The 13256-nt window shown below is 39.1% G+C and overlaps 1 protein-coding gene across 1 annotated transcript in view; it reads left to right on the top strand.

Moving 5' to 3' along the window:
- The first annotated feature begins 10 nt into the window (after positions 1-10).
- MCEE (methylmalonyl-CoA epimerase) overlaps positions 11-13256 on the top strand; it is a 28970-nt gene continuing 15724 nt past the window's right edge. Inside the window, exons 1-2 of the mRNA XM_046007320.1 lie at positions 11-159; positions 11044-11381. Of these exons, the coding sequence (XP_045863276.1) occupies positions 72-159; positions 11044-11381 (426 nt within the window). The 5' untranslated portion in view covers positions 11-71. The remainder of the gene's footprint in view (positions 160-11043; positions 11382-13256) is intronic.

The following is a 13256-nucleotide window of genomic DNA, read 5'->3' as shown; positions in this document are numbered from 1 at the left end:
TGGACCCGCCCCTCGACCCAGCTCCTTTCCCCAAGTGAAGCACCCGGGGGTTCAGTGGGTCACTTTCCAAAATGGCGCGCATGCTGAAGGCGGCGGTGGCGACCGTGGCGGTGGCGGCGGCGGCGGCGGCGGGGGCGGCGGCAACCGAGAGTGCAGTAGGTGAATACCCAGCGCGGTCGGGGATCTCCAGGCAGCGGGGCGCGCGGGACGCGAGGCCGGGGGCTGGGGTAGGCGGCGGGTGGCCAGAGCACCTAAGTCCACTGCGCTCTGTCCCCGGTCAGCACCTGTAGGCAGGAGTAGTTGAGGTCAATGGCAGAGGGACAGTGAATGTTAATTTCCAGTGCACCGTAGGAGACGGGAGAAACCAGAAAGAAGGGCGAGTCCTTTAAAAAACAAGGTGAAGTATCCCGCTGGAAACCCTTGGAGGTCAGCTGTGTGAAGAATACCAAGGGAGCGTTTTTTTCCCTCCTGCCCTAATATATTTATTATTCCGTATGTAAACAGGAAAGACAAAGGCAGACGGATTTGGGAGGTTCCTTGAGTCTTCTACACCTCCATCAAAAAAAAAAAAAAGCTGGATCGACTCAGTAAATGACAGAAACTCAAGTTTTCTGACTCTCAAGCCACTCACTTTCTCCTCTTTCTTTTTCTTCTCTTTCTTTTTCAAAAAGATTTTATTTATTTATTTGACAGAGAGATCACAAGTAGGCAAAGAGGCGGGCAGAGAGAGAGGGAGGGAAGCAGGCTCCCCGCTGAGCTTAGAGCCCCATGCGGGGGCTCCATCCCAGGACCCCAAGACCATGACCTGAGCCCAAGGCAGAGGCTCTAACCCACTAAGCCACTCTAGCACCCTTCTTTCTTTTTGCTCTTTCTTCTTCATCACTATTTTTTTTTAAAGATTTTATTTATTTATTTGACAGAGAGAGATCACAAGTAGACAGAGAGGCAGGCAGAGAGAGAGAGAGGGGAAGCCGACTCGCCGCTGAGCAGAGAGCCCGATGCGGGACTCGATCCCAGGACCCTGAGATCATGACCTGAGCTGAAGGCAGCGGCCTAACCCACTGAGCCACCCAGGCGCCCTTCATCACTATTTCAATTAATGAAATTCCTTGTTAGGGAGAGTGCCAAGTGGTAATGTCTCAAGGGTTACTCCTCAACATTGGCCATAAAAAAGCCTTCAGTTCAGGGATGAATCTTTAGTAATGTTAGATCCCTTTGCTACGTAGTGCTTTCTCTATTCGGCCTATTCAAATGTACAGTTCTAGCCGAGCGTTGAAGTCCCATCTCAAACTAACCAGTTCTTTATTGACCACTATAGTCTTCCTGACCAGTCACAACATTTCTTAAACATGTATCATTGCAAGTCACCAGAGCTAAGTTGGAGCCACATACAAAGAAGTACGCCGTAGTAGTTTTAGTTGACTCAGCACTTTATCAGTTTGAAGAGGTAATATGTATATATAAGAAAATACTATAACAGGCTGAGCACAGCTTGTTGAAATGAATCTAATTAATAGGTGAGTCTAAAGTTTTCATAATAACACACCCTCCTGGTCTCTCCTTCCTCTCCTTGGTAAGATACAAGCAGCATCTTAGCTCACGTGCAATTGCAAGGAACCCTTTGCAAAAAAACAAAGATAAGAAAATGAAGACAGAAAGTCATCTCTTATTATCTCTTAGAAAACCCTCTGTTAGAATGTAGATATTGTGCATAAAATATACACTAAAGATATTAAAAGTTGAGGATCAAAAGAATGGTAAAAATTTCAGAGGAAAGAGAAAATTCAACATCATGGTTTAATAACACCAACTTTGATGTCAGACAGACGTAGGCTTTATGTCCAGCTTAGTGTGACCTTGAAGAAAGTACTTAATCAGGCCTATTTTCCTTGTCTGCAAATGGGAAAAATAATACTGTTCGATGCATGGAGTTATGGTAAAGATTGAAGTGCTCACTGAGCTATTACTGTTAGGTCTGATTTATGGCTATGAGAACTAATAGGTCTAGGCTAGCACATGATGTACTCCTACTTCAGAATTCACGATTTCGCAGTTTCGTTAGGCAAGATTACAGACTTAGGCAAGTTTACAGGGTAATTTTGTTGCATAACTCTCACAATGAAATAAAATCATGGGTATCTACTGGTAGTGAGTTCAAATCAACAAGATGGTACATCATGGTATGCCATAGGATTCAATTCTCTACTATTGGTAAACCCCAGCAGTACGGAGAATGTCTAGAGACTAGGGCATATCTGCACTGGGGATAATAAGCAGCTCATACAATTCTTGAAAGGCAGAACTGTTACATAGTTTCCACTTCTACATGATATTAAAAGGATTTCTCAAGTTAAAGCAATAGTCATGAGCAGTGTGGGAGAGTTAGAGGGTTACTCTAAACAACTAATTTTAACTTGAAAAAATTGTAAATCACTATTCATATATCAAAAAGCAAAAAGAGGACCATGCCTATAATACCTTCTAGCATTATTTCACTGGAGTGTCAGTGGTCACTAAATACTGAAATACGACCAAAGATCTTCTAAAATCACAGTCCACACCATAAGTTTCCTAGAGTAAATGGAGAGTAGTTTCCCCGCATCGGGCTCTCTGCTCAGCGACGAGCCTGCTTCCCTCTCTCTCTCTCTCTGCCTGCCTCTCTGTCTGCTTGTGATCTCACTGTCAAATAAATAAATAAAAAATCTTAAAAAAAAAAAAAAAGTAGTAAGTTGTGGATTGATGGAATGATGCAGGGAATACAGAAATACTATGTGTGCCAAAACATTAATAAAAGTAATACAAGTAATCTTTAGTGTTTGAGTCTAGTCTAGTATCATATATAGGGTAGGTGCACAATCAGTTTTTTCCTTTAATAGTGCAAAATATGTTAGAATGTTAAAATATGTTAGAGATGTTTATGTTTATAAGCAAGTTATTGATAAAACCTTTCTGTAAGTGCTAATAATGATCATTCTTGGAATTTGTTATGTACTTTGTGTTAAGTACTTTTCTTTTTTTTTTTTTAAAGATTTTATTTATTTATTTGACAGAGAGAAATCACAAGTAGACAGAGGCAGGCAGAGAGAGGGAAGCAGGCTCGCTGCTGAGCAGAGAGCCCAATGTGGGATCCCAGGACCCTGAGATCATGACCTGAGCCGAAGGCAGAGGCTTAACCCACTGAGCCACCCAGGCGCCCTGTGCTAAGTACTTTTCTAAACCCTTTGTATTATTCATTTTAGTCTCATGACTACTCTATGAGGTAGGTATTATTATCTTCCTATATGAGAAAATAGAGACACAGAGAGGGTATGTAAGTAGGCCAAGTTACAGAACGAATGGTAGGGTCAAGATTTGAACCAGGACAGTTTAACACTGGAGCCCACATTCTTAACCATAAGACATGCTGCTTTTCATATGATACTTACACACAAAACCTGAAAGTGAATGTATAAATAATAATTTGAATATTAGAGAAGAGACATTTCTATATGTCTATTTTTAGAAATATTTTTATTCAGTAGTTCATGGGGGGAAACTACGAGGAAGGGAATATAACTTCCAGAAAGTCATACCTTTGTTGCAAGAACTGAATGCTAATAAAGATACGTTTTTTTGGTAAATTATATAGACATCTTGTCACAAGGGAAAAGTAAAATGAAAATACTGTATTCTAAAGGCCAGCTCTGATTTATCCTCCTATTTCAGATGCTTGATCCTTAAATAACCCCACTTTGTCTTTTATTATGGTTAAATATACAGAACATAAAATTTGCCATTTTTTGGGGCACCTGGGTGGCTCAGTGGGTTAAGCCTCTGCCTTCGGCTCAGGTCATGATCCCAGGGTCCTGGGATCAAGCCCCGCATCGGGCTCTCTGCTCAGCAGGGAGCCTGCTTCCTCCTCTCTCTCTCTCTCTCTCTCTCTGCCTGCCTCTCTGCCTACTTGTGATCTCTCTGTCTGTCAAATAAATAAATAAAATCTTTAAAAAAAATTGCCATTTTAACCATATTTAGGTGTACAGTTCAGGGGCATTAAATAAGTTGACCCTTGAACAACATAGGTTTGAACTGCATGGATCCAGTTATACTCACAATTCCCCAGTAAAGTACTGTAGATAAATTTCTCTTAGGATTTTTCTTAATATTTTCTTTACTCTAGCTTTCTTTATTGTAAGAATATAGCATGTATATTACATGTAACATGCAAAATATGTATTAATCGACTCTCTGTGTTATCAGTGAGACTTCTGGTCAAGGCTTCTGGTTTTGGGTAGTTATATGTGGATTTTTGACTGTGTTGGGGGTTGGCACTTTTAACCCCCTAGTTTGTTCAAGAGTCAATTGTATATTTGTATTGCGAATCCGTCACCACCATCCATCTCCGGAACTTTCACCATCCCATCCTGAACCTATATATCCATTTAACAATAACCCCCATTATCCTCCACCCTCAAGCCATGGTAACCATTATTATACTTTTTATGAATTTGACTACTCTGGGTGCTTTACGTATGTGGAATTATATAATATTTGTCCTTTTGTGAGTGGCTGTTTCTCTTGGCATGTTTTTAAAGTTCATCCGTGTTGTACCTAATGTGTCAGAACTTCATTCCTTTTTAAGGTTGAATAGCAGTCCGTTGTATGTGTACACCACATTTTATTTTTTCATCTATCAATGAACACTTAGGTTATTTCCAGATTTTGGCTATTGTGAATAATACATCTACGAACATGGATATGTAAATATCTCCTTGAAGCCCTATTTTCAGTTCTTTTGGGTATATACCCAGAAGTGGGATCACTGGACAATGTAGCAATCTTATGTTAGGACCCCACCTGTAAAGAACATAATACTTCACAGAAAAACAGGAGGAGCTCAGAAAAATGAATCCTATTACACACACACAATAAATTCCAATTTGGCTTGCAAAGGATTGACTTCATGAAAAAAGGTAGTTTTGAAAATAGAAGATGATCTGGGGCGCCTGGGTGGCTCAGTGGGTTAAGCCTCTGCCTTCAGCTCAGGTCATGATCTCAGGGTCCTGGGTTTGAGCCCCACATCGGACTCTCTGCTCAGCAGAGAGCCTGCTTCTACTCCCTCTGCCTGCCTCTCTGCCTAGTTGTGATCTCTCTCTGTCAAATAAATAAATAAAATCTTAAAAAAGAAAATAGAAGATGATCCTGGTAGGAGACAACTGTGGCCAAGTTATAGGACTGTGAGGAGAGATTTACTTTTATTATGGAGTCATATGTAAGTGGAGAAACAAAAGCATGGTCTGTTTACTGACTGGGATAAGCAAAAAGTTATTCCTACCGGCGTTTTAAACAGGTTGTAAATATGGATATGGTGCTGTGGGGAATCCACTGGTTGAATGCTGAAAATATATGGACTTCTTACCAAGCAACTTGGAAGGCACTTCTAATGAACGTTTTTCTAAGTATGTTATATCTACGCAAATAAGATACACAAAAGTTTAGACTTTCGAACTTACTACATATTCTAAAATTAGATTATGTAAAATTTGCACAACTTTGCAAATACATAAGAAAACAGTGAACTGTACACTTCAAATGAGGGAAGCTTGTCGTGTGTAAATTATAGGAAGACTTTATTACGTATGACTTTCAGACCTGTTAGGAAGACCATATTACAAGTGATTGTTCACAGTTTTGTGGCACTTTATGTACAAACTTAACATAATTTCTTTTAAACAGTAAGGGCCCTGAATGCATTTGAGTACAGACCCTTGCCACTGAAGCCTTGTTTGGAGCCCATGTTTGGAAAGACTGGTCTGAGGTAAATGCTATCTGGATGGAAGGAAATGCAATGTTACTTTTAAGTCAAGACTCTGAAAGTATTTAGTAAGAGCCAATATTGAGGGAAAAATATGAACCAAAGTTAACATACAGACCAGATTTGGTAATATACCTATTTCTTATATGTGAGATTCTTGTTTCTTAAATCTGTAGATACTCATCTTTGCAATCCTGTTGGGTTTTAACACTCCTGTTTTTATTTTTTTTTAAAGATTTATTTATTTGAGAGAGAGAGAGAGAGCACATATAAGCAGAAGGGAGGAACAAAGGGAGAGGGAGGGAGAAAAGAACCCCTTTATTCCATGTTCTCTGCCCCAGTTTGCTTAGACTACAGGATTGCACTTTAGACTTTTAGCTAAAGTAATCCCATTGTTATTGTTGTTTTAAGGTAATTCACATAATGTGACATTTAAAAATATACAAGTTATCAACATTTATTATATTTACCATGTTGTGTAACCATAATCTTTATTTAATTCCAAGACATTTTCATCATCCCGAAGGGAAATCTTGTGCCAGTTAAGCAATCAGTCCCCTTTACCACCTCTGTCTAGCCTTTCGCAACCACTATTCTGCTTCTTGTCTCTATGGACTTACCCATTCTGGGTATTTCCTATAAACATACGACCTTTTATGTCTGGCAGCTGTCACTTAGTATAATGTTGTCACTTAGTATAGTGTTTTCGGGGTTCATCCATGTTGTATCATTGCTTCATATCCATTACATGGATAATATTCCACTGTACGAATATGAATCATTTTCCATGGCTGCTGGGAATAATGCTGTCATGAAAATTTATGTACGAGTTTTTGTTTGAGTACATGTTTTCAATTATTTTAGGTATCTAGGAGTGGAATTTCTGAGTGACATGCTAATTGTATATTTAACTTTCTGAGTTTTCCAAACTGTTTCATGGCAGCTCTATCATTTTACATTCTTACCGGCAATGTACAAGGATTTCAGTTTTTCCACATCCGCATCAACACTTTTAGTTGTGGATGTGAAGTGGTATCCTGTTGTGTTTTTGATTTGCCTTTCCCCAATGGCTAATGATATCGAGTATCTTATATGCTTTTTGCCTATTTTTATATTCTTAACCCTTCATTTTTTTAAGTGTATTTATTCATTTACTCTCTACATGCAATGTAGGGCTCGACCTCGTGACCCCGAGATCAAGAGCCTCAGGCTCTACCAACTGAGCAAGCCAGGTGCCCCTCTACACCCTTCATTTTTTTTTTAATTTTCAGCGTAACAGTATTCATTGTTTTTGCACCACACCCAGTGCTCCATGCAATACGTGCCCTCCCTAATACCCACCACCTGGTTCCCCCAACCTCCCCGCCCCCTTCAAAACCCTCAGGCTGTTTTTCAGAATCCATAGTCTCTCATGTTAACCCTTCATTTTAAAGAAGTTGAATTACTGAATTCTAACCATTATCACTGGGTTTATTTTTGTTCCAATCCCAGAGACCAAATAAAACCAATAAAGTATTTTTTCTCAAGCTAGTTTACATTTCTAGAGTTAAAATAAACCTGTAACTACAAAGTCTTGACTGTTACATTATATAAAGTTGTTAATATCTTTCTATTTTCCTAACATATGAAGATTATATGTTCCATTGAAAAGAAAAAGAGGGGCACCTGGGTGGCTCAGTGGGTTAAAGTCTCTGCCCTCGGCTCAGGTCATGATCTCGGGGTCCTGGGATCGAGCCCCGCATCGGGCTCTCTGCTCAGCGGGGAGCCTGCTTCCCTTCCTCTCTCTCTGGCTGCCTCTCTGCCTACCTATGATCTCTGTCTGTCAGATAAATAAATAAAATCTTTAAAAAAAAAAAAAGAAAAAGAACAGTCATTCTACTAACTCCTTCCTCCTCTCCCATTTCCATATGATAAGAGGTCATGGAGAAAGGTAGACCATAGGGAGGCTTCCGATAACATGAGTTGCTTGGGCTACCTTTTCAGTGTCAGAGGTTTTAAAATGTTCCCCCAACAGACTGGAACAGTATATAAAATTTTACCTTCACTTGGACATCTTGTAATTTATTCCTTTGATATTTCTATATGTTCCATTGCTAGTAATAGGATGCCTGCCAAAGAATCACCAGCTGCCCCAGTTCGTGTAGAGATAACACTAATAAGGAGAATTCAGAAATACCTAGACTCAGTATTTGATACCTTCAAGATTTCATAGAGCAAACAACTTCTTTTGATGTGCATTTTGCTCTAAAGATCATTGGCCTTGCCTACCGTGTGTGTGTGTGTGTGTGTGTGTGTGTGTTTTAATACAAATACATTCTCTACTGAACTTTCATTGCAAAATGCACAGATAGTAGAGATGTGAGGCAAGAAGGGAAGAGCAGTTTGGCCAGTGATTTTTATTGTTTGTTAGCATTTACGGGACAGAGATCACAAGTAGGCCGAGAGGCAGGCAGAGAGAGAGGGGGAAGCAGGCTCCCTGCCAAGCAGAGAGCCTGACTCGGGGCTCGATTCCAGGACCTGGGATCATGACCCGAGCCGAAGGCCGAGGCCCTAACCCACTGAGGCACCCAGAAGCCCCGGTTGTTATCATTTTTAAAATTCACTACCGCCATGCTCTTGAGATGGTTTCTTGGTCTCCACAGATTACCCTGCATACCACTCAGTTAGCAAATGATCATTGTATATCAATAACAATGAGAATGGCTGAATTTATTGTGCACCTTTTATGTATGTCTGGCACTGTATTATATTTTTTTATACCAAATATCTAATCTTTACAGCAAACTTAGCAAGATAGATATTTAGTGGGTAGTGACAGAATTTTTTTAAAAACTGAAATAAAACACAACAGAGTAGAAACTGTCAGAGCACATCACATCTATTGAGGAGTAGGTATGCTTTTCATGAAGTTTACTTTCAATTGGACATTTATGTACGTGCGTACTAGTTTGGAATACACGCGAATTTTAAAATGCAGGGAGTTCATAGAACTGAGCCAGGTCATCCTGTTGATAATGACAACCTTTGGGTATTTCCATTATCAGTAATATAGGCTTGCTCACAGCAGAAGCCTATCTGAGGCTGAATTTTGCCTTCTACTGACCTATGATACATCACATTTGTCAAGCAGTACCATACACTGGTTACCAATCCCAGGGGAAGACTCTAAACACTTCTCCCCATTGCATCAGAGTCTTCAAAGAAAACACAGGCAGTGGATGGCACAGTGCTTTACTTGCACAGAAAGGAGACAGAGCAAGATTACCTTTAATAGTGGGTGTTGGTCCACCATTGCCAATGAGTCTCTCCCAGTGGCCAGTGCAAGACAGTTTACATATGCACTCTTCTCTTGTGCTGTCCCCTCTCCACAGAGGACTGATAAAACAATGAGGACTCATGTAATGTATGACACACACACTTTAAGCTGAGACAAAAGGGCATTCATTGAGCCCGACAGAGGGAAAGCTACTTTCGGGATAAGGTGATAAGTCCTGCACAGGCCCTGTGGGCTCTTCTCTCTGGAGAAGGTTTTCATTTCAGAAAGTAAGGAGATTTTCATCTTTATCTGAGTGGAGGGTTGAAAGACTACACACATGAGACTTCCTTTCCCCACAAGGTTTGTGGTCTTAAATAGTGTCATTTTTATTTCCTTATTATCAGTAATTTAAGTAAAGGGGAATTAATTATTTGTTAGCTGGAGCTCTCTGATACTAAGTACTGTTTAATGTATTTTCCATTAAGAGCTAAATCTAATTGTTTAGAATATGTGTTCTTCAATTTGCCATTTTGTACCTTTTTTATTAGCTGATGTAGTTTTACAAGATTATTTTTAGACCTCGTGTATGTATATAGCTTTCATTCTGGGGAGAATCTGGCTCTTAAAATCCAGTGTATTGGGGACTGGGGAAACAGTAATCCACAGAGAGAACACATTACAAGTCTCTTCCATTTCTAAATGAAAGAGACTTCTTCACATTCAGAAGCAGTTCTGCTTCTAATTCTTCAAAATTATAAAAAGGAACAGTTTTTAAAAATCTGGTCTCAGAGGGAATTCTCAGAAGTTTAAGGACCCTCTTAATCTTTGCTTGTTTTTCTCGCAACAATGAGATATTTTCCTTGGTAATTATTTTTTTTTTAAATGACATTGAAAAGCACTGTAGTGGTTGTGACTTTTGATACATATTACTATAAGACAAAAATTCAGTTATAAGTAGAAATAAAATTACTTGTTCTCATCATTTAATGTGTGTTGTTTCACTGTCAAATTCAAACTTACCTCTTGTGAAATGCAGAGAATAACAAGTAATCCTTAATGTTGTGTAGTTGCCCTTTAAGTGTGATCAATGAATAAATTATGAAAAATACCATCTTTGTTTTAAATCTAAAAAGCTCAGAATTAATTTTTTGATTGCAGACAGTTGTTCCAGAGCAGAGTAATTTTGACATAGTTTTTCCATTTATCTACCTGATTTAACTTCAGTAATTAAAACCCGAATAGGTATATAAGTGATTTGTACATGTATTATGCATTTTGTTTTTTTTTTAATTATTTTTATTATGTTATGTTAGTCACCATACAGTACATCATTAGTTTTTGATGTAGTGTTCCATGATTTATTGTTTACGTATAACACCCAGTGCTCCATGCAATACGTGCCCTCCTTAATACCCACCACAGGGCCAACCTACCCGCATCCAAAACCCTCACTTTGTTTCTCAGAGTCCACAGTCTCATGGTTCATCTCCCCTCCAGTTTCTCCCCTTTCATTTTCCCCTTCCTTCTCCTAATGTTCTCCATGCTGTTCCTTATGTTCCACAAGTAAGTGAAACCATATGATAATTGACTTTCTCTGCTTGACTTATTTCACTTAGCATAATCTCCTCCAGTCCCGTTCCATGTTGATGCAAAAGTTGGGTATTCATTCTTTCTGATGGCTGAGTAATAGTCCGTTGTAGACATGAACAGACACTTCTCCAATGAAGACATATAAACAGCTAACAGACACATGAAAAAATGTTCGTCATTTAGCCATCAGGGAGATTCAAATCAAAACCACATTGAGATACCACCTTATACCAGTTAGAATGGCAAAAATTAACAAGACAGGAAACAACAAATGTTGGAGAGGATGTGGAAAAGGGGGAGCCCTCATACAACAGTTCATGGGAATGCATTTAGCTTTTTAAAAAATTAATTTTATAAATCCATTAATTTTCAAAAGAAGGATACCAATGACTATTCCCTTTTTCAGGGTCTTTTTCCAGACTTCAGACTTCAGTTCCAAAAGTAAGAACTTTCTCCACATCACAGTCCTCGCTTCAAGCGGCAGGTCCTGTGTGGAACCTGGGTCGACTCAATCATGTAGCAGTTGCAGTGCCAGACTTGGAAAAAGCCACAGCATTTTATAAGAATGTTCTGGGGGCCCGGGTAAGTGAGGCGGTCCCTGTTCCTGAGCATGGAGTGTCTGTTGTTTTTGTCAACCTGGGAAACACCAAGATGGAGCTGCTTCATCCGTTGGGAAATGACAGTCCAATTGCAGGTTTTCTGCAGAGAAACAAGGCTGGAGGAATGCATCATATCTGCATTGAGGTATTTTATTTCAATGTTTGGTGTTTCAAATTTCTCTTCTACAAAATGTCTTTTACTCTTTAAGACTGTGTATTGTCACTGTCATCAAAACTGGTATTAAGTTCTTTAAAGGGATTGGTAATAGTGGTCTTACTCAAAGATGGATCTGTGGGTATATTCTCTTTCCCTCTAGAAGACTGAATAATAATAATAATATATTTTATCGAAGTCTGGATTTACAAGCCACAACAAAGGCCACCAAAGCTGGCCAAAGCAGATTTGCATCTTTGCTCTAGTATTTATTGATTATATATAACCTCCCATGTAATAGGAATACAACTGCTTTCACTATCACAAGGCAATTAGAAGAATGTGAAAAGACTTTATAGAGTAAGAATTTCCATATACATGCTAAGTATTCTTATGATTATTTTCTATCCTTAAAATTCTAATAATAACTTGTTCCTTATTATAAAAATGATACATTTTCAATTACTGACCGTGATTTTTAAGACCTTTCAATTACATCTTACAATTCCCAAGAAAAACTTGAAATGTTAGACAAGAACATTCTCATTAGAGAGTCTGTATCTGTAGATATTCATGTTCAGATAACTGCCTTTTGTAAGACCAGCAATACTAATTATGCTTCATTTAAATTATTTTGATAGGACAATTCTTTTCATAGAAAGAATGGCATAATTAATTTGTAGGCCTTGTTCCTAATCTAGAAGAGAAGGGGGTTGATTCTAGAGTGAATTCAAGGATTTATTCAGTTCATTTTGCAAACATATTTAAGAACCTACTGAGTGTACTCCACTGAGTAATGCGATTCAGCAGTGAAGAAGAAACAGACCATGCACACAGTGAGGAGGGGCAGCTATTTAAAAAGGCAATTAAAGTATCCTACGATAAAGCAGGATTAATACACATGTCTTCTCAGTAACATCAATAAGGGAAAGATTGCTCCTGGCCGGTGGAGGAGGTGAGAAGGCATCACAGGGCATGAGTTTTATTGAAGGTGAAGGAATTCCCCAGATCAACAAGAGGAGAAAGGTATTCCAGGCAGAGAGCATATGCAAAGGAATAGTTATACTAACCACTCGCCTTGAATCCTCTGGCAGTATATGAAGGACTCAATGTGTACTATTTTCTTTCATTTTCACAGCTACTCTATGAACCATTCTACTCACCTTTGACAGTTAACTTGCCTCTAGTCAAATTAGTAGTAAGTGGGAAGGCTGAGGGTCAAACCCAGATTTGTTCTGATTCCAGGATCAGCACTGTGAGCCATGGTACCAAATTGCCTTCATCATATTGGGTAATTTTAAAATTTGAGGCGGGGGAGCCATAACATGTTAGGAACTAAACACACCTACTATTTAACCTTTACACCCTTTTGGGGAGGTTAATTTTGGCTGCAAGTCTTTATTTCAGTGGACTTTAGAGTTTGTCTGAGACACCCCCCCAGGATGAGAAGCAGGATCATCAACCTTTGAACGGACTCTTCCCTCTCCCACACTACAGTGTCTGTGTTCTACATCAGAGAGTCCATGCCTTCAAAGGAAGCTGCCATATGAGTTAGAGTTCAGTTAAGTAAAGAACAGTGGAAGTTCAGTAATGTAACAGTGTATTCAAAAAAAAAGTCCAGGTTAAAAGGGGGAAATGAAAATGTAATATCAGTATAAAATAAAGATGTATAATAGGAAAAGGTGTGAAAAGTTAGTTTCTAAGTTAGTATGATACCCCGTGTCATCGTTCTCTGTTCTTGGTAAAAAAATAAAGTGACTTAACTAGATACGTGGATAGATGGATTTTATTTTGCTCTTCTCAGTCTAAAAGTGAGGTGTTCCAGAGGGGAGGGAAGGTAGAGAGAGAATACAGGGCAAATTCTTA

Source organism: Meles meles, chromosome 6 (assembly GCF_922984935.1).
Source record: "Meles meles chromosome 6, mMelMel3.1 paternal haplotype, whole genome shotgun sequence".
Taxonomy (NCBI): Eukaryota; Metazoa; Chordata; class Mammalia; order Carnivora; family Mustelidae; genus Meles; species Meles meles.
Note: the sequence above shows the minus strand (reverse complement) of the source record. Positions and strands in the feature narration are given on the sequence as shown.